The sequence below is a fragment of the Vicugna pacos genome, chromosome 4 (assembly GCF_048564905.1).
Source record: "Vicugna pacos chromosome 4, VicPac4, whole genome shotgun sequence".
NCBI classification, from domain to species: Eukaryota; Metazoa; Chordata; class Mammalia; order Artiodactyla; family Camelidae; genus Vicugna; species Vicugna pacos.
Window position 1 is genome coordinate 75,626,811 of NC_132990.1, and position 20,457 is coordinate 75,647,267.

General features: G+C 49.5%; 1 protein-coding gene across 1 annotated transcript; it reads left to right on the plus strand.

Annotated features, from left to right (window-relative positions):
- The first annotated feature begins 2,221 nt into the window (after positions 1-2,221).
- Positions 2,222-18,341, plus strand: PRRT1B (proline rich transmembrane protein 1B). The gene is made up of 4 exons (XM_072959013.1): positions 2,222-2,408; positions 13,058-13,530; positions 14,276-14,419; positions 15,539-18,341. The coding sequence occupies exons 1-4, from the start codon at positions 2,399-2,401 to the stop codon at positions 15,686-15,688; spliced, it is 777 nt and encodes a 258-aa protein (XP_072815114.1). The 5' UTR covers positions 2,222-2,398; the 3' UTR covers positions 15,689-18,341.
- The last annotated feature ends 2,116 nt before the right edge of the window (positions 18,342-20,457 follow it).

Below are 20,457 nucleotides of genomic sequence, written 5' to 3' on the forward strand. Positions count from 1 at the left end.
AAGAACATGCCCCATGTCGGCTCACACACACTCCAGACACAGGGAACTGCCCGTTCCAAGACAAGAGAGGGATATACGGTATCCAGTGGTTAAGGCTGAGTTGCCCTTTAAATGGGCCAGGACCAGACTGGACCTTCGGGGGCGGGATTCAAAGCCATAGCCCTATAGCAGCAGGGTTCTGGAACTGGCTTTCTGCTTATGGCTGGAGTCTGAAAGGGATTGCCCTTTTGTGAAGCTGGAGCAAACTGCTACCCCAGTGGCTCTGGGTAGAGAGTCCTCCCTGCAGGAGTGGAACTCTGGGCCTGACATCACCTGCATCTGCAACGGTCAGCAGGCGCAGCAAACGGGCTGAATTGCATCTGGTCATCATGATCCAGCCATTAGGAAGACTTCAAAATAGGTCTCTGAAGTGGGGGTGGGTATAGCTCAGTGGTAGAGTGCGTGCTTAGTGCTCGCAAGGTCCTAGGTTCAATCCCCAGTACCACCATTAAAAAATAAACAAATAAACATAATTACCTCCTGCCCCACCCCCACCCCAAATAGGTCTCTGAAAGTGTTTGAAAACATGGCGACCAAAGGCAACACATAATCCTGGATTGCATTCTGTCCTGGTGAAAAAAATATGCTAGAAAAGACATTATTGAGTTATTTGTCCTGTTCTTGCAAATTTTCTGAGTTTGAAATTATTTTCACATCAAAAGTTTAAAAAAAATTTGAAGAGAGCTCGTGCAGTTGAGTGCAATCACCACAGAGAAGGCATTATGAAAAATGCAGCTTTTAAAAGGAACCAAATGAAAATTCTAATTGTGAAAAGCAAAGACTTCAAAATGTTTGCAGATCCTCTCTCACTGTGGTTCGTCTCAAGTTTTCTCCTGTGGGTCTGAGTTGATGTGTTCTTGGGAGGTATATACGTTAGAGCTTCAAAATACCTGGGTTCTTTCACTCCCTCTGGTAGCTGTTGCCTCTTCTCTCACCTCTTGAAGCCAGCTCCGTGCATTGAATGTCTTCTGCATCTTTTAAATATTTCAAGTGGTTTCTCTTCTCCTGGTTGGATCCAGATTGTCCTGGTAGCAAGTCCTGCTTTGGTGTCTGGAGACACTGGCTTGTGGTGGACTGTCTCCCTTTGCATTTTGCCTTTGGGGATTGTGCACTCATCTTCAGGGGCGCTTTTTCCGTGGGAATCTTGTCAGCTGGGATGGGGGTTGTCCCACCAGAGCAGTTTTACTTTTGCTTTGGATACATCCCAGAGCTCTTTTCTGGAACCGCTTTTTTTTTAATGTTAATTTTTAAAGTAGGGGTTTCTGGACAATAGGCTGACTTTGAACCCCAGACCCATCTGAAGAACAGGCCTGTGGTTATAACTCCTGGGGAGACTTTATTTCCTCATCCAGAACCTAGGCTGGGTCAGACCAGCTTCCTGTCACCTCTGTGAGCCCTGGGCAGATTTTATTTTCTGTTCCTCTCTCTTCACCCCAACTCCCTGCTTCACAGACCCAAGGCTTCATCTCCAGTCTCCATCTGAGTGTAACACTGAAGCCCTAGCCGGCTGAGACCGCTCATCCACCACCGCGTGCGCCCCGCGCAGACAGGCCCTGGATTGTAGCGTCCCCTCCAGGGCTGGTCTGGGCTTCCTCTTCCTTGGTCCCTGGGGTTCTCCCTTAATCTCTTGGGAGCTGAGCTTTGTTTTTTTTTTAGGGGGGGAGGTAGGTAGGTTTCTTTCTTTACCTATTTTTAGTGGAAGTGCTAGAGAGATTGAACCCAGGACCTTGTGGATGCTAAGCGTGCTCTCTTCCACTTGAGCTATCCCCTCCCCCCTGAGCTATGAGTTTGAAACGCTGACTGGCACGCAGGTGTAGTCTCCCTAGCAGTTCTAGGTGTTTGGATTGCGACTTGCTTTAAGTTCTCCAGTCTGGCAAGTTTGAGGGAACAGAAGTTTCATACATATTGCTTTAAAACTCAGGAGATCACATGAAAATCTGTATTTTTGGCTTCTCTTGCTGGGAAAAATACAAAGGAATATTCGGCAACTCTGATTCCCTACGGTCCTCATTGGCCACAAATGCATCCAGCTGGGTTCTCCGGTCGGCCCCGGTCTCCGCCGCCCCTTTACCGGCTCCACCTGCCCTGTTCCAGTTCGGCCCCGCCTGCTTCCCTCCTCCAACCCGCCCGCCGACCTTCCGGCCCCGGGGGCCGCGGGGCGCGGGTCCTGCAGGGGCGCGCGCAGGTTCGGGCCCCAGCGCCCCGGCGCGCGGGGAGCGACCTGTTGACACAGCCGCGGGCAATCCAGGCGGTCAATGATTAACCGGCCGCGCAGCCGGCACCAGGAAACCCGAGCCGCCCGCGAAAGCGGAGCCGGGCCCGACGGCGGCGGGAGGCGCGCAGCTCCGCTCGTCGCGCCATGGACGCAGGTAGGGGCGGCGGGCCCGGGGCGCGCATCTCCGGCTCCCGGGGGTCCGGGCGGGGGCGACCCGGCCCGCGGACTCGCTCAATGGGCTCGCTCCGTGGGGCCCCCCACCCGGCCCTGCCCTGGGACGCCTCTCCCTCCCGCCCGGAACTGGGGGCCTGGGAGGCTGCAGCGGGAAATTCAGGCACCGTGGCCGCGTCCACTCTCTGCTCGGCCGGCGCCCTTACGGGAGAGCTGGGGAGGGGCAGCCCTTGGAGCAGCCCCGAGCGGGCAGCAGGTGCCCAGCAGTGACGATTTAGGGGTGGCCTGTTCCTCTCCCCACGCCCCATCCTTCCCCCATCTGGCCAGGCTGAAGTCTGGGTCGGGGTAGGTGACGACTTTGGCCAGAGGAGCAGAGACAGGGCCAGGGCCAGGGAGGGAGATAAGAGACAGGAGACCCCAAAGACCGAATCAGACCGCGAGAGGCGGGGGGCGAGCCGGAGAGATGGGCAGACGGGGTGTGACCGCGGAAAGGCTCAGTGGAGCAGCTCCGGCCGCTGGCATCGCAGCCAGGCGCTGGAGGGGGCAGGGGTTGGTGATCCGAGGCCCCCCACCCCGCCGCCCTGCCCTTGGGAGTCCCAGGCTGACGAGGGCAGAGGGTGGTGGCGACAGTGGCGGGACGCAGAGCGGCGGACGGTGCAGAGTCCAGCCTGACCCCTCCAGCCACTCCCCCCAACCCACCAGAACCTGGGGCGGGGGTGCACCTGGATTTCTTCTGCAGCCGGCTCCCAGGGAATGCTGCTGCGGGAAGGGACCGGGACCTGCCTGGCTCTAACTGCCGCCACCACTCCCGGCCTCCGGGAACCCCCCAGACCCTCGGGCACCTCCCTACCGCGCTCCCGGCCCCCCTTCCCGGCTGGAATGTCCCGCCGAGGCTCGGGTATCTAGAACTCGAGAACCCGAGGCCACAGCCGCGCAGCCCCGCCAGCAAATTTATTTACTCTGCGGCCCTATCTCCTCGCCATCGGGCCAGGAATTTGCCCTGGCGGCCTGGGGTAGCTGCGGTTTTTGTTATGATAACTGGGGCAGGGGCTCGGCGGCCCGCGGGGCACCCCCACGCCGGCACCCACAGGGAGCGCCTTCCAGGCTCAGGTTACCTGTTCTGAGCCTCAGTTCTCTCTTGAAAACCCCATCAGAAAAAGAAAGGCATACCTGAGGCTGAACCTGAGCTACTGTAACAGAGCTCTCAGAACAGAGCCAGCTCCCCTGTTCCCTGCTATTATTTTTAAATGATTGTTACTATTATTATCCTCATTTACAGGTGAGGAAGGGGAGGCATGGGCAGTTGAAGTCACATGCCTACAAGGTCGTACAGCCAGAGGTCACTGGGTGGCAAAGTTGGTTCAGCCTTAGCGGAGAAGTGATGTCTGGTCCTCAGGGCCTGGAACCTGATGAACGCTTCCTAATGGTTGTGCTGTTTAGAGCGCCGTGGCCACTACGCACTTGCATGTCTCACCAGCAAAGCTTCATCCACTTAGCAGTCCCACAGGCGCCTGACCCGGTTAAATCATGGTATTTTCGTAGGGTCTGTGTACGGAATTGTGTTTCTGAGCCTAGAACGCTAGTCTCCAAGGCGTGGAATGGCTGGCCGGCTGGCCTCTGCTTAGACGCACATCCAGAGAGGGGTTTGGGGGCTTTATGCACCGGGCTGGTGGGTTTGGGCTGAGAGGAAGGCCCCCTGGTATGGTTGGAAAACAGTGTTACTTTGGTAGTTGTTGCCTTGGTGATTTACAACCTCCAGCCCAGGGGGGTGGGTATAGCTCAGCGGTGGTAGAGTGCATGCTTAGCACGTAGGAGGTCCTGTACCTCCATTAAAAAAAAAAGAAAAGGAAACCTCCAGTGCTTGGCTGGGTGGGTGAGGTTGGGAAGCAGCCCTGGCACCTCCCCCAGGGATATTAAGGCTACCCCCACCCTCCAATTGATGAGCAGGCCTGAACACCACCCACCCCGCCCGTCCCTGCCCCAGGGTCCTCCTGGAAGAGCCCAGCTCTCTGGCTCAAACTTAGAAGTCACAAACCTTTCCGACGTTACTTGTGACCTCATTTCTCATTGGCTTCGGTTTCCTCTGCAGCTTACAGATTCCACAAACTGGCCAGAACACCTTGCCAGTTTCTCCTAACCTCAGATAATGAAGTCCAGTGTTAGCTGAGCGCCCAAGACATGCATACACTCATTTCATCCCCACAATAACCACCCCATCCCCATTTTAAGGATTAGGAAACTGAGGAGGCACAGCCCAGGCCATCTGGCCCCTGGGCTCCAGCTCCTCATCCGGTAACCACCACCCCAGCTCTGCCCTGGGCACTGAGGGAGGTGATGAAAGAGGGGTCTGGTCTGCCCTATCGCTCTGGACAACTCCCTTCCCCACTTCCCCTCTGGATGCCGGCCCCATGCGTGTCCTCATTGCTGCCCCATCCGTCCACCTGTCCAGTCCCTTCTGGCCCTCTGTCCCCATTCTGGCTCAGGTCAGCGCTGTCTCTCCCTTCATTCAGCCTCTGCCTCCTTCCCACTGTCCTGTCCTCATCCTGGTCACTTTCTTCCCAGCACCAGCTCCCAGAGGACCTTCCAGTGTCAGTTACTGGCTGGCTTTTGTTGTGTAACAAACCAACCCAAAGCTTAGTGGCCTAAAACAAGTATTTTTTATTTCTCATGGTTTTGTAGGTCAGCAGGGTGGTTCTGTTGGTCAGGGCCAGGTCCCGGGGGGTGGGGTGGGCTGGGGATCGCTGAGCCCTTGGCTGGGAGCCCCCGTTCTCCTCCCTGTGGCCCGTCCAGCGGGCTGGTTTTAGATTCCTCACATTGGAGGCAGGAGGATTCCCGGCAGTGAGGAAGCAAAGCCCAATGTGCAGGTGCTTTAAAACATCATTTTCTTTAAAGAATCTTATAACTTCAGTTGGGGTAGAATTGTGTAAGGAACCACCCGTGTTTGGAATGTGCCTTTTGATCAGTTTTGACGTATTATGTGTCTGTCAAGCTATCACCACATCAAAATAATAATCTTCACCACCCCTAAATTTTCCTGGTGTTCTTGGTAATCCCTCCTTCCACCACCATCCCCAGCAGCTGTTGCCCGGGTTTCTGTCACGAGAGCTGGCATCTTCTGGGGTTTGATATAAACGGAATCGTGTAGCACGTACTCTCTGATTGGCTTCTCTTCCTCGGCATGACTGAGCGATCCTTCCGTGCGGGCTGTTGTGGGTGTCAAGACTTCATTCCTCCCTATTGCTGAGTAGTTGTGACTTACTGATCCCTGCACAGCAAGTTACAGACAACCCCCACCTTAGGATGGTTCAACTTCTGATGTTTTGACTTTACGATGGTATGAAGGTGATAAGCATTTGGGAGAAGCTGTACCTTGAGTTTTGAGTTCTGGTCTTTTCCGCGCTGGCAATGTGCAGTAGGATGTTCTGTCGTGATGCTGGGCAGTGGCTGTGCCACGGCTCTCAGTGCACCACGAAATCATGAGAGTAAACCGCCAATACACTTACAGCCTTTCTGAACCCAGGCAGCCATTCTGTTCTTCACTTTCTATACAATATCCCATCAATGACATGAGCTGTTCACCACTTTATTCTAAAATAGGCTTTATGCTAGATGATTTTGCCCAACTGTAGGTGAAGGTAAGTGTTCTGAACATGCTTAAGGTAGACTGGGCTAAGCTATGATGCTCGGGAGGCTAGGTGTACTAAATGCATTTTTGGCTTAAGATATTTTCAACTTTTGGTGGGTTTATCAGGATGTAACCCCATGGTAAGTCGAGGAAGCTCTGTACTCTCAACACTGAGGCTTGAGTTTCTCGAGAGGTTAGATTCAAGTCAACAGTCGGGAAGCAGCCACCTTAAGATTTAGCAGAAGCTGAAGGGGCTGCCTCCAAACTCTCACCTGATTGTTGCAAATGGCAAGATTTCATTCTTTTCTCTTTGGCTGAATAATAGTCTATTCTAACTGTGAATGTATATATATATATGTGTGTGTATGTGTGTATATTTTCTTTACCTGGTCATCTGTTGGTGGACACTTAGGTTGTTTCCATGTTTTATAAATAATGCTGCAATGAACATGTGGGTGCATATAGCTTTTTGAGGGTGGTTTTTTTTTTTTTTTGGTCTCCAGATAAATACCCAGGAGTGGAATTGCTGGATCATACAGTTGTTCTATTTTTAATTTTTTCAGGAACCTCCATACTGTTTTCCATAGTGGCTGTACCAATTTACATTCCCACAACCATGCACAAGGGTTCCCTTTTCTCCCCCTCCTCACCAACACTTGTAATTTTGTTTTCTTTGGATGATGGCCATTCTGACAGGTGTGAGGTGATGGCTCAGCGTGGTTTTGATCTGCATTTCCCCGATGAGTGAGGCTCAGCATCTTTTCATGTACCCGTTGGCCCTCTGTACGTCTTTGAAATATCTGCTCAGACCCTGTGGCCAACTTTTAATTGTGGTTTATCTTTTGCTATTGAGTTGTATTCTTTTTAATGTATTTTGGGTATCAACCCCCTTATCAAATATGTGATTTGCAGATATTCTCTCCCATTAGATAGGTTGCCATTTCATTTTGTTGGTGGTTTCCTTTGCTGTGCAGAAACGTGTTAGTCTGATGTAGTCCCAGCTTGAGTGTTTTTGCTTTTGTTGCTTGTTTTTGATTTCATATCTAAAAAAATCATTGTCAGGACTGATGTCAAGGAGCTTATGCCTGTGTTTTCTTCTGGGAGTTTTATGGTTTCAGGTCTTGTGGCTGAATAATATTCTATTATAAATGTGTATATGTGTTTATAAATGTGTATATGTGTATATAAATGGATCAAAATGGATCAAGTCTTTAATCCATTTTGAGTTAACTTTTATGTATGGTGTAAGATAGTGGTCCCGTTTTATTCTTTGCATGTACTGTCTGGTTTTCCTAACACTTTAAATTTTTTTTTAATTTTTGAGGGTAAGTAATTAGGTCTATTTATTTATTTTTAGAGGACATACCAAGGATTGAACCCACAACCTCATGCATGCTAAGCATGAGCTCTACCACTTGAGCTGCACCCTCCCTGCAACCAACACCATTTATCGAAGAGACTGTCCTTTCCCATCGTGTATTCTTGGCTCCTTGGTCATACGTTAATTGATGATACGTCCATGGGTTTTCTTCAGGGCTGTCTTCTGTTCCATTGATCTATGTGTCTGTTTTTTATGCCAATACCATGCTGTTTGATTACTATAGCTTTGTAGTATAGTTTGGAGTTGGGCTGCATGATACTTCCAGCTTTGTTCTTTCTCAAGATTTCTTTCTTTCTTTAAAATATTTTTATTGAAGTACAGTCAGTTTACAATGTTGTATCAATTTCTGGTGTACAGCACAGCACTTCAGTCATACAGGAACATACATATTCATTTTCATGTTCTTTTTCACCATAAGTTACTACAAGATATTGAATATAGTTCCCTGTGCTATACAGTATAGACTTGTTGTTTATCTATTTTATATATATTATCTGCAAATAATTATCTGTTAGTGTCTGCAAATCTTGAACTCCCAATTTATTACTTCCCATTCCCTTCCTCGCCTGGTAACCATAAGTTTGTTTTCTATGTCTGTGAGTCTGTTTCTGTTTTGTAAATAAGTTCGTTTGTCTTTTTTTTTTTTTTTTTTTTTTTAGATTCCACATATGAGTGATATCATATGGTATTTTTCTTTCTCTTTCTGGCTTCATTTAGAATGACATTCTGAAGATCCATCCATGTTGCTGCAAATGGCATTATTTTATTATTGTTTATAGCTGAGTAGTATTCCATTGTATAAATATACCACAGCCTCTTTATCCAGTCATCTGTCAATGGACTTTCTCAAGATTTCATTGGCTATTTGTGGGATCTTTTGCAGTTCCATACAAATTTAAGGATTGTTCCTATTTCTGTGAAAAATGCCATTGGAATTTTGATAGGAATTGCACTGAAACTGTAGATTGCTTTGGGTAGCATGGACATTTAATTAACATTAATTCTTCTGATCCATGCGCATGGAATATCTTTGCATTTATTTTGTATCTTCTTCAATATCTTTCTTTAACATCTGATTGTTTTCAGTGTACAGGTCTTTCATCTGCTTGGTTAAATTTATTCCTAAGTATTCTATTTGATAGTTATTTTATTCTACTTGATAATGGGATTTTTTTAATTTCTTAAGAAATTCTTAATTTTCTTAATTTGTTATTAGCATATAGAAATGCAACAGAGTTTTGTATATTGATTTTGTGTTCTGCAACTTTACTGAATTCATTTATTAGTTGTAACAGTTTTTTGGTGGAATCTTTAAGGTTTTCTATATATAACATCATGTCATCTGAAGTAGTGACAGTTTTACTTCTTCTTTCCAATTTGGATTTCTTCCATTTCTTTTTCTTGTCTGATTATTGTGGCTAGGACTTCCAATACTTTTGAATAAAAGTGGTGAGAGTAGCACGCTTGTCTTGTTCCTGATCTTAAAGGAAATGCTGTTCATTTTTTTACCATTCATATGATATTGGCTGTGAGCTCATCACATATGACTTTTATTATGTTGAGGTGCATTCTCTCTATACCCATTTTGTTGAGAGTTTTTATCATAAATTGATACTGAATTCTGTCAAATGCTTTTTCAGCACCTATTGAGGTGATCATATGATGTCTGTCCTTCATTTTGTTACTGTGGTGTACCACAGTAATTGATTTTTGCAGATGTGGAATCATCCTTGCATCTCTGAAACAAATCCCACTTGATCATGAGGCATGACTCTTTTAATGTATTGCTGAAATGTATTGGCTGATTTTTTTGTCGAGGATTTTTACATCCATGTTTATCAGGTATGTTGGGCTCTGATTTTCTTGCGGCGTCCTTTTCTGGTTTTGGTGTCAGGGTAATGCCGCTTTCATAAAATGAATTTGGAAGTGTTCTCTCTCTTCTATTTTTTGGGTAAAGTTTGAGAAGGATTGCTATTCAATTTTTGAATGCTTAGTAGCCATCTGGTCCTGGACTTTTGTTTGTTGGGAGGTTTTTTTTGTCTTTGTTTTTCTTTTTTGGAGAGGGGAGGTAATTAGGTTTATTTATTTATTCTTTTAGCTGGGGGTGGGGTGGGGTCCTGGGGATTGAACCCAGGACCTCAAGCCTCCTAGGTGTGCGCTCTACCACTGAGCTATACCCTCCCCCCTCATTCTTTATTTTATTTATTTGAATCCTTTCTCTTGATGATTCTAGCTAAAGATCTGTCCATTTTGTTTGTCGTTTCAAAGAACCAGCTCTTACTTTCACTGATACTTTCTACTGTCTTTATAGTCTTTTTAAAATTTATTTCCACTCTGATCTTTGTTATTTCCTTCCTTCTACTAACTTTGGGCTTTTTTTTCCCCCGAGTTCCTTGAGGTGTAAAGTTAGAATGTTTGAGATTTTTGCTGTTGGACGCACATTTACTATTAGGAACTTTCCTCTTAGAACTGCTTTTGCTGCATCGCCTGAGTTTCACTATCCTATATCTATTTTAATTTTTCTCAAGGTATTTTTTTAATTTCTGTTTGATTTATTCTTTGACCTACTGGTTGTTCAGTAGCATTTTTTTGGGGGGGGTTCTTTTTTATTTTTTCCCTTTTTCTGTTTTTCATTTTTTCTATTTTTTACTTTTGTACTTGTTTTATCTTTGGAATTTTTATTTTTAAATTAAATTCAATTTTTTAGTAGCGTTGTTTAATCCCCACATATTGTGAATTGTCCAATTTTCTTGTAATTGATTTCTGGTTTCATACAGTTGTGGTTGGCAAAGATGCTTGATATGACTTCTTAAGTTTTTAAAGGCTTACTTTGTGGTCTTCGATGATTTATCCTGGAGAATGGTCTATGAGCACTTGATAAGAATGTGTATTCTGTTGCTTTTGGATGTAATGTTCTGTACATTTCTGTTGAGTTTATTTGGTCTAACATGTCCTTAAGGTGTATTTCCTTATTGATTTTTTTTTGTCTTGTTGATTTATCCATTGATGTAAGGTGGGTATTAAAGTAGTCTCCTATTACTGCTTTCTTTCTTGAGGTCTGTTAATATTTGCTCTTATATTTAGGTGCCCATTTGTTGAGTGCATACGTGTTTACAAATGTGATGTCTTCTTTTGGGTTGACTCCCTTTATCATTATGTAATGCCCTTCTTTGTCTCTTATTCCAGTCTTTGTTTTATAGTCTCTTTTTGTGATACAAGTATAGCTACCCCACACTTTTTGGTTTCTTTTTACATTGAATATGTTTTTCCATTCCTTCCTTTTAGTCTGTACGTGTGCTTACATCTGAAGTCAGTCTTAGTGGGGAGGGTACAGCTCAGTGGTAGAGCTCATGCTTAGCATGCTTGGGGTCCTGGGTTCAATCCCCATTATCTCCATTAAACAGAAAAAAATGAGGTGAGTCTCTTGCAGACAGCATACAGATCTTTTCATCCATTCAGTCACTCTTGTCTTTTGGAGAATTTAGTCCATTTACATTTAAAGTAATTGATAGGTATGCAGTTACTGCCATTTTTTTCACTGTTTTCTGGCTGTTTTGGTGGTCCAGTTTTCAGAGTCTTTCCCATGTTGGTCTGAGTCTGTCCCCTACACCTGCAGCTTGGGAGTGAGTCTAGGACTTGTGTGGCTTCATTCTGAGATGATGAACCATTCCTCTTAGTTGGCCTGAGACCAAGGGCTTTCCCTGGACGTGTGATTGTCAGCAGTGAACTCAAGGAAGTCCTGGACAAACTGAGTATGTTGGTCGCCCCAATTCACATACAGAACGAGGGGGTTCCCCCCCCGAAGCTACTTCCTCTCTAGGATTTCCTCACTCTTTCCACTCTGCGGGGGCCCTTTCCTGGTTCCTCTGGCCGGAATGACAGGGTTTCTAGTGGAGTGTTAGCTGCCCGTCCCATTCTGCTGCTCTGTCTTGTGGCTCTGGGGCTGGCGCTCCGAGCTTTGAGGGAAACAAGAGGGAAAAAAAGGGGAAATTCACCCCCTTTATGGTCATTTCTGCATTTTGATTCCACTCCATAATTTACCTGTTTTGTTCACTTTTTGGGGTCTTTGGGTGGTTTCTTTTGTATTTTGTCTAGCATTTTTAGTGATCAGCAGGAGAGACAGGCTTTTAAAAAACTGGCAAAAAAGATATAAGATTTACCATCTTAACCACTTTTAAGTATACAGTTCGGAGGCACTAAGTACATTCATATTGTTGTTCAGCCATCACCACCACCCACCTCCAGAACGTTATCATCATCCCAAACTGAAACTGTCCCCACTCAACACTAACTTACCCTCACCAGCCCCGGTAACATGGAGAGACACAGATTTTTAAAGCCTCTGTTTGCAAGATGTTTATTAAGGTCCCATTGGCTAAAGCAAGTCACACGGCCAAGCACAGATTCAGGGTGTAGAGAAATGGAGGGAACAGCATGGGTGGAGGTGTGGGGGCTTAAACACCACCACAGGCCTGTAGGAGCGGAAGCCCTGAGTGAGACCCTGGCTGCTGGGAGGAGGTGGGGTGGGGAGCTCTGAGGGGCTCAGTACTCCCTGCCATTGCGGTTACCTCCCCTACGGATCCCTGGCCTCTGACTCCACCTACCAGCTCTATGGGGGTGGGGTGGGGGTGGGGTGGGGATGGGAGTGGGAATTCCAGCAAGGCTCCTCCGCCCTCACCAGCGCTGTCGCTGTTGTCTGTTTACCTTGTACACCCCTTAAAGACACTTCGGAAATGAACCTCTGAAGCCATGCCTTGGGCCCTGAGCTGCTGCTCCTGTGTGTGTCCTTGAATACCCACCCAGGTCCAGGGTGTCTGCCCCAGGACCCCTCCAGGCCCTTCCTCCAGTACCTGCCTGAGGCCTACAGGTGCTCAGCTTGTCAGGATGCTCTTGGAGGTGCAGGTGGACCTTCAGGACTTGCTGGGACCAGCTTCCACAGTTTGTCATGTGGATGCTGGAGGCCAGGGCCGGAAGGCAGCTGGACAGCTGAGGGCCCAGGAGACCCTGCTTTAAGATGCTGGGTGGGCTTCTCTCCATCCACTGCCCCTCGCCTCTCCCTGGCCCTCCCCTGCCCCATTCACATTTCTGTTCCCTCTCTGCCTCAGTAGGCACTGGGCCCTTAGTGACCTCCTGGGTGGGTTTTTGAGGTCACTCAGTAAGCCAGGGTCTGACAACTCCAGAGCCAAGAATCTGATTGGCTCAGCTCATCTCCTCACACCAGCCCCCACTGGAGCCTGTCTCAGGACAGCCAATGAGGGGGCTGCCCCGGGCTGAAGCTTCTTCCTGGATTTAGGCTGGGGCCGCAGCGGGGCCTGGTGGCAGGACCACCTCCCAGCAGAGGCAACCTGGAACAGAGGCAGGCGGGCAGGGCTGGCCAGGTACTACCTGTGTGACCGCTAGGAAGGAACTTTACATCTCTGAGCCTGGTTTTCTTGTCCCAGTTTTTCACTTTGGATAAAGATTCAAGAGCCCCGTTTGGAGAGGCCCGAGTGCAGGAAGGGTCAGGACCGGCCTGGTGGTGGTGACTTTCTCCTTGGAGGGGCTGTGTTTTGGGGTTTCGCGGGGAGGACTCCCACCTGGACCGGCGGCCCCCCAGGGGCTCACCGCCCCTGCCATGTCTCACCAGGAATGGACCCGAAAGGGGGCGGCAGCCCTGCGGCCCTCGAGGACCCTCGGAGCCCCGCACGCCCTGAGCTCCCGCAGCTCCCGCGCCGCCCGCAGCTCCTGGATGAGGACGGAGGGCCCAGCGAGGAAGCGGCTGCGGACGGAGACAGTCCGCCGACGCAGGGCACGGAGACGCCCCTGGCCGATGCCCCGGCGGAGGCTTCCGCGGCGCCCCCCGACCAGGCCCAGGCCGCAGGCGAGGCCCGGCAGGCGCCCAAGGCGGCGGCCGGCGGGATCGCCAACATCGGCTTCGTGGGCGAGCCCCCGCCCTATGCGCCGCCGGACCCCAAGGACGTGGCCCTGCTCTACCCGCCCTTCCCGCAGCCGCCCGTCCTCTTCCCGCCCGCGCCCGCGGCCCTGTACCCGCCGCCCGCGCCGCTCTTCCCCGCGCCGCCCGCGCCGCCCGCGCCGGCGCTCTTCGCGCCCTTCCCCGTGGTGAGTCAGCCCGCGGCCACCCCCGCTCGCTCGCCGTCCCCTTCTCTGTTCACTCACTCCCCCCCCCCACTCTGCCCACTCACCCCTCCCTCCCTGGGCGGGAGAGCTTGGCATACAGGTGGTGACAGGTCACAGCCGCCCCTGCTGAGGACGCTTCTGCGCCCAGAGGAGGAGTAGAGAAGCGCTCCCTCAGCCTGGGGAGTGGGCCAGCCAGGGAGGCTGCCCAGAAGTGGGGGCATTTGAGCTGGGTTCTGAGGGATGAATAGGAGAGTTCAGGCAGAGAAGAGGAGGGCTCAGCACAGTGTGCAGGGTGCCAAGCCTGGTGTGTTCTAGGAATGATGGTGGTTTGTTCCACTTAGTGGGGAGGGGAGGATGGGAAGGTAGGATCCGCTGTGAGGGGATGATTTGATTAGATTTTTAGGAAAAACAAAACCAAACCTGGCTGCCTGTGGAGGAGAGCTTCAAGGCCCTCCCGGTGGGGAGCCCAGTGTGGGCATGGAGACACCGGACCCTGGACCGAGTGATCTGTAGAGTGGACCCTTGGGGGCTGGGTGACAGGCTGAGGATGCCAAGGGAGCAGGCAGAAGGGGGGCCTTGACCCAGCCCCTCTTGACCTGCAGCCTCATTGGGTGGGGCTTGGAAGGGGGAGGAGTGACCGTTCCATGGCTGGCTGGCTGTGCCCTCACTGCGGTGTCTGGAGGCTGGGGCCGGCCCCCTTACCGCGCCGTGGCCTCTGCCCCTACAGTACAACAGCCCTGTGGCCGGTGTGCCAGCCCCTGCCACGGCCGAACACAGGCCCTTGCCCAAGGACTACATGATGGAGTCCGTGCTGGTGACCCTCTTCTGCTGCCTGCTCACCGGGCTCATTGCCATCGTCTACTCCCACGAGGTAGGTGTGGGTAGGCGGAGAGCTGGGTACCGCCCCCGGGCATGAAGCCGCCAGTGCCCTGGGTGGGGTCCACACAGCCCCTTCCCCAGCAACTGGGTCTCTGATATTTCCTCGTCAGAAGGGTGGCAGGCACTGGGAAGGCACTGCCCAATTGTCTGTGGAAACCTTGCTCTCTCCTGTCTCTGTCCCCTCCCACTCCAGATCTGCTGTAGACAGTTTGGCTGAAACAATTCACATTGAAGGTGTGAATGATTGAGGCCAAGGAACTGGCCATCCAGCGGGGTCTTGTGTTTAATGGGGTAGAGACTGCCATCCATCCATCCACTCATTTCTTCTATCCATCACCTCCACCTGTCCACCTACCTAGCTGCCTGTCCGTCTACTCACCCACTCACCCACCCACCCACCCATCCATCCACCAACCACCTCTCTAGTCTCCATCAATTCATCCATCCATCCACCCTTCTATTCATCTGTTAACACACCCATCCGGCTACTCATCCACCTACCCTTCCCTGTCTGTCCACCTACCATCCATCCATCCACCCACCTCCCCTTTCTTCTCCCTCCCTCCTAATTGTTACTGACCATTACCAGGCAAGGGGTTAGGCCCTGGGAACTCAGTGTGAAGCCAGTGTGAGGACATTCTGAGAGACAGAGTAGGAAGTCCCTGGGCTTCTGCTCAAGACTGACCTGGCAACAGCCCTGACTCCCTTCTGTGGTCAAGTTCTCCGGTCGTAAGCAGGACAGGACTGTGGGGAGAAAGCCTCTCCCAGAGCAGCTCAGAGGTGGGGCCCTGGAGGCTGCTGCCTGCCTGTAAATTCTGGCTCCACCACCAGCTGTGTGGCCCCAGGGTGGGTCACTTCTCTGAGCCTTGTTTCCTCATCTGCAAGGATGACACCCAACACAGGGTTGTGAGGCTCATAGGAGAGGGGACACAGGGTGGATCTGTGCCAGGCCCAGGGCAGGTTCCCAAGAGCTGGCAGCCACCAGCTCCATCACTCCTGCTCCTTTGTGAGCTGTGGCCCGGGCAGGCCCCGGACCGTCTCCCGGGTCAGCTTCCCCGACTGTGCCCGGGCCTGGCCGACGGTGTCGCTCACCCTCCCCGTCTCGTTGCAGACTCGTGCGGCCCTGCGCAGGGGGAACCTGGCCCAGGCTGAGGACGCCTCTCGCAAGGCCCGCTCGCTCGTGCTCTTCAGCCTGCTCTTTGGGGTCTTTGTGTCCACCAGCTGGGTCATCTACGTGGTGGTAGCGCTCTACCTGCCTTGACGGCTGGTGGCTCCTTCTGGGACGCCAGGACGCCCAGGGACTCCCAGAGACTCCCGACCCAGCCAGATTCTTCCTGCGGACTCCGATCCCTACCAGTGGCCATCTGCCACCCAGAAGGGACTGGGGACCAGAAGAAGGTGGGCTTTGCAGCCCTCGGCACACTGGTGGCTGGGCTTCCACCCCTGCAGGTGGCCCCTGGGCCCAGGCCCCGCCGTGGGGTGGGGGCCGAGGTCGTCCTGGACCTGCGCTGGCAGCGCCGCCAGGGCCCTTGCCTTCGCCTTACCCCTAGAGCCCGTCAGAGGGACCAGCGAGGACACCACAGCCGCCGCCTTCCCACCCCCAGCCCGGCTCTGTGACTGCAGGGCAGAGCTGCTGGTGTTCCTTCTTTCCTGAAGCGGGGTGGAGAGGGGTGGCCTCCTCTCTCCTTGCTCACTCCTGGCTGGTCGTTCTGGGCCCCAGCCAAGTCTGGGAGGCAGGCTCTCCTGCTGACCCCACGTCCAGAAACCAAGACGTCTGGTCAGTAAACAAAGAGCAACGCCCTGGGCAGAGCTTCGTGCTGCTGCCTCGGGGCCCTTGCTTGAGGGTGAGCGGGAGGTCTGTCCGCCGGCGACCGGGCTCCAGGGCGCCCTTCTGAGATGCTGTTCACACACGGGCAGCTCTGGCGGGGATCTGGTCTTCTGCACACACCAGGAAGTGCGGTGTCTGGCTGGTGGGGAGCACGTGGGGAGCGGAGCGGCTGGGTGCTGAGGGCGGGGATTTCTGTAGGGTCCTTCATGGCCAAAGGTGGTAGCGGAGCAGGGAGATCCATCTGCACAGAGAGAGGAGGAAGGTGCCCCCACCCAGGCTGAGCCATAAAAAATTGACAGCTCAAGTCAAATCAGGTACTTTCTGAGCACCCACTGTGCGCTGCTTGTGGCCCTGGCACCCACAGCGGGAGCTGAAGCAGGATGACATCCCCCCTCAGCTGGAGGGATGTGGATGAGGAAGTAAGTGATGGCTGACAACGCCTGGGAGTTCTAGGACATGGGGCTGGTCCAGAGTGAGGACAGCAAACCCTCAAATGCATGACAGCCGCAGGCAAGGAGGAGGGAAGCGTATTGTAGGCATCCTTAGATGCCAGGAAGTATGTGGTAGTCTTCCCCAGTCACAGCTATTCCTGTTACCAAATTCATAAGCAAAATCACAATAGAAATCGTCTAGACCATTGTTCCTTGAACTTGAGAGTCTATATGAAACACCTGGGAAATCTTATTAAAATGCAGATCCTGATTCAGGAAGTAGGACCCAAGGTTCTACATTTCTGACGAGCTCCCCAGGTGATGCTGGAGCTGCAAGAACTGACAGCCTGTGGTGCGCTAAGTGGGAAGTTTCTAAAACCAGGATCAAGCCGTGGACGCCCCCTAGTGTCTCTCTTCAACCCTGAGGTTCTGGCTAATGTGAAGCACAGCAAAGAGAAATTCGCAGTGTGAAAACTGGAAGATACAGAATGAGTCTCTAGCTGGAATATTCAAGAGTCAATTGAAAACGAGAATAAAGGAACTCAGAAAAGTGGATACAAAATGTACAATAGTCAACAGCAATATTCGGTTAAAAGTGGAAAAAATTTAAAATTCCACTCACAATAGTGATAAACAGTAAAACCTCGGAATAAACAAGAAAGGTCCAGATTCACATGAAGAAAAAAATTTTAAACAATTGGCAAAAGACAAGAAAAAAGACTAAGCAGAATATCTGGATAGGAAGATATAATGTCATAAAAGTATCTGGCTTTCTTACAGCGATTTAATGAAATTCCAGCAAGAAAGCCAAGCTTTTAAAACTGACAAAAACGTTTTAAAAAATTAATATGGAAAGAAAATGGGCAAAAATTGCTAATACGTTTTTAACAGTTGAATGAGGAGGACTGTCTTCACCCAACACTGAAACTTACCATAAAGCTCCGATAATCTAGGCGTGGTGTGGCTTTGCCCCAGAGGTGGCTCAGTGGACCACAGGGCGTCCAGAAAGCAGCCCAGGTAGGGATGGGAAGTTACTGTGTGACCGAAATGGTGTTTGCATCCAGTGCGCCCGGGAGGGCTCGCAGTCAGCAGAGCTGACTACCTGGATGAGAAAACAGTCTTCTCATGTTGTACATAAACATAAATTCCAGATGGAGTCAAGAGCCAGGTGGTAATAAAGCCAAGCTCTGCTAGCAAGCGATGAACGCTTAGGAGAATATTCGTATAACTTCAGGGTGCTGGGGCAGCGTGGAGGGGCGGCCTCTTAAAATCTGGAAAACCTTAAAGGAAAGACTGATAGGTTGAGTTCTGTGTAGATGGGGAAAGTACAGCCTTAGACCATGAGATGATTTTTACTTATCGGATTGGGAAGAAATGAGGACTGATTCCAGATTTGGTGACGGCCTGGCCCTCCCGTTTATTCCTGTGTTTCGCCACAATCCTGTTGGAAAGGAGACTGCTGGTACCTGTTAGTAACATATGCACCATGTACGGATATGCATGTAAATGCGAAGAACAGAGTCTGGAAGGATATATTCCAAACTGCTGGGAGTGGAGCCTTTGGGGAGGGACTGGGGCTGGGACGATTTGTGCAGAACATTGCTGAATTTAGAAATACGGATGTACTCGTGCAATTAAAAAACAAGTGGAAAATGTGCATGCCTCTTGACCCAGTAATTCCAGTTTTAGAATTCACTGTGGGGAAGAAGGCAGTCTGTTTCCAACAGACGTTTATCAGTGTGGTTAGCGACTATGCTGAAGTACCGTGGAGGAGAGGTGGGTGGGGTAAACCTGAAAGGAAAACGCTGATTACATCAGGGCGCACCCTGATTTCAGAGATGTAAAAATGTGCGTGCCTTAGAGTCACTCTGGTGTGGCGTGGAGGTGTCTGACCTGGCAGAGAGGGAAAGGCAGGCTTTCCCGAGAAGGCTGGGAACATTTAAAGCTTTGATGAGATGCTGCCGTTGCAGAGTGGCTGTGTCATTTTGCTGTCCCACCAGCAAAGGCATTCCAGTTGCTCCACACAGTCATCAGTCCCTGGTATTTGTCACTCTTTGACATTTTAGGGCTTCTGGTGGTGAAAACTGTCACGGTATTTCAGCGTGGCTTGAATTTGCATTTTTCTGCCAGTCATATGCCCGTCAGCTATTTGGATCTCTCTCCTTACAGTGTACGTGTTCAAACCTTGTGCCCATTTTTATGCTGGATGGCCTTCTCCTCGTCAGTTTAGAGGAGTTCTTCAACGTTTTCTAGGCGTGGGTCTTGTGCAGAGTCAGGGAATGCAGATGCTCTTCCCCACTGTGTAGCTTCCGTTTTCATTCCCTTAATGATGTCATCGGATGAAAAGAAGTTCTTGATTTTAGTATCTTCAAGTTGATCTTCTCCTTTATGGATCATGCTTTTTGTGGCTTGAGAAAAATTTCCCTACTCCAGAGTTCTTATATTGTCTTCAAGATCTTGAAGCTTTAATGGTTTATTTTCACATCTAGATCTGCACCCATCTGGACTAGATCACAGAGGTCTGTCTATTCTTGTCAGCACCACCTTGCTTCATTACTTGATGGTAAGTCTGGATATTGGGTGGCTCAAGTCCTCCTGCCTTCTTGGAGAGTCTTGGTTATTTAAAATCATTTGTATTTATAATAAATTTTAGAATTAACTTGTCAGTTTTCACTTTCCAAAAAGCATTGGGGTTTTGGGTATGATTGCTTTAAATCTATAGATTAATTTGGGGACAACAGACATCCTTACTGTACTGAGTTTGCCAACAAACACGATGAATTTCCTTATTTGTTTAGTAGGTCGCTTAAAACAGTTCCCTTGTGGGAACTCAGGGGTAGAGTGCATGCTTAGCAGGCATAAGGTCCTGGGTTCAATCCCCGGTACCTCCTCTAAAAATAAATGAACATAATTACCTCCCCCCAAAAAAAACAAATGGGAAAAAAAGGTCCCTTGATTTTTTTTTTTAGTTTTTTTTGTGCATAAATTTGTACATTTTGTTAGTATTCCCTAGGTATTTGATTTTTTGACGCTATTATAAAATGATCACTTCTATATATTTTTTGTTACTTGCTAGTGTACAAAAGTACTGTTGATGCTGGATGATTGACTTTGAACCCAGCACTCTTTCTAAATTTGCTTATTAATTCTGATAACTTATCTGCAGATTCTATTGAGTTTTGTATTTACACAGTACTATCAACTATATGTAATAAACTTTTTGCCTCCCTTTCCATTCCCTACTCTCTTGTTTGCTTTCCTTACCTTCCCGAACTGGCTGGGACCCGAGTGCAATGCTGGATAGCAGTGCTGGCAGCGGGCAGACTTACCCTTTTCCTTGTCTCAAAAGGAAGACGTCAGCATTCCATTAAAAAAAAAATCCGTTTTCACATTAAGGAAACGCTCTCTGTTCCCGTTTTGCTAAGAGGTTTTTCCTTTTTTCAGTCATGCGCGGATGTTGAATTCTATTAAGTTACTTTCACGCATCTACTAAGAAAATTATCTGATTTATTCTGTTAACACGGTGACTTAGTGTTGATTTTCAAATGTTAAAGTAACTTTTCATTCCTGGAATGAACCTGTCTTGATCGTGACATACTATATCCTTTGTATATATTGAAGATTTGGTTTGTAGATACTTTGTTTGGGATTTTTGGCCCCTGTGTTTGCAAGTGAAATTGGTCTGTAATTTTCATTCTTGTTACGGGTTTGGTAGCAGGGCTATGATGTTGACTTTATTGTAAGAGTTAGGAAGGGTTTCTCATTTTCTTC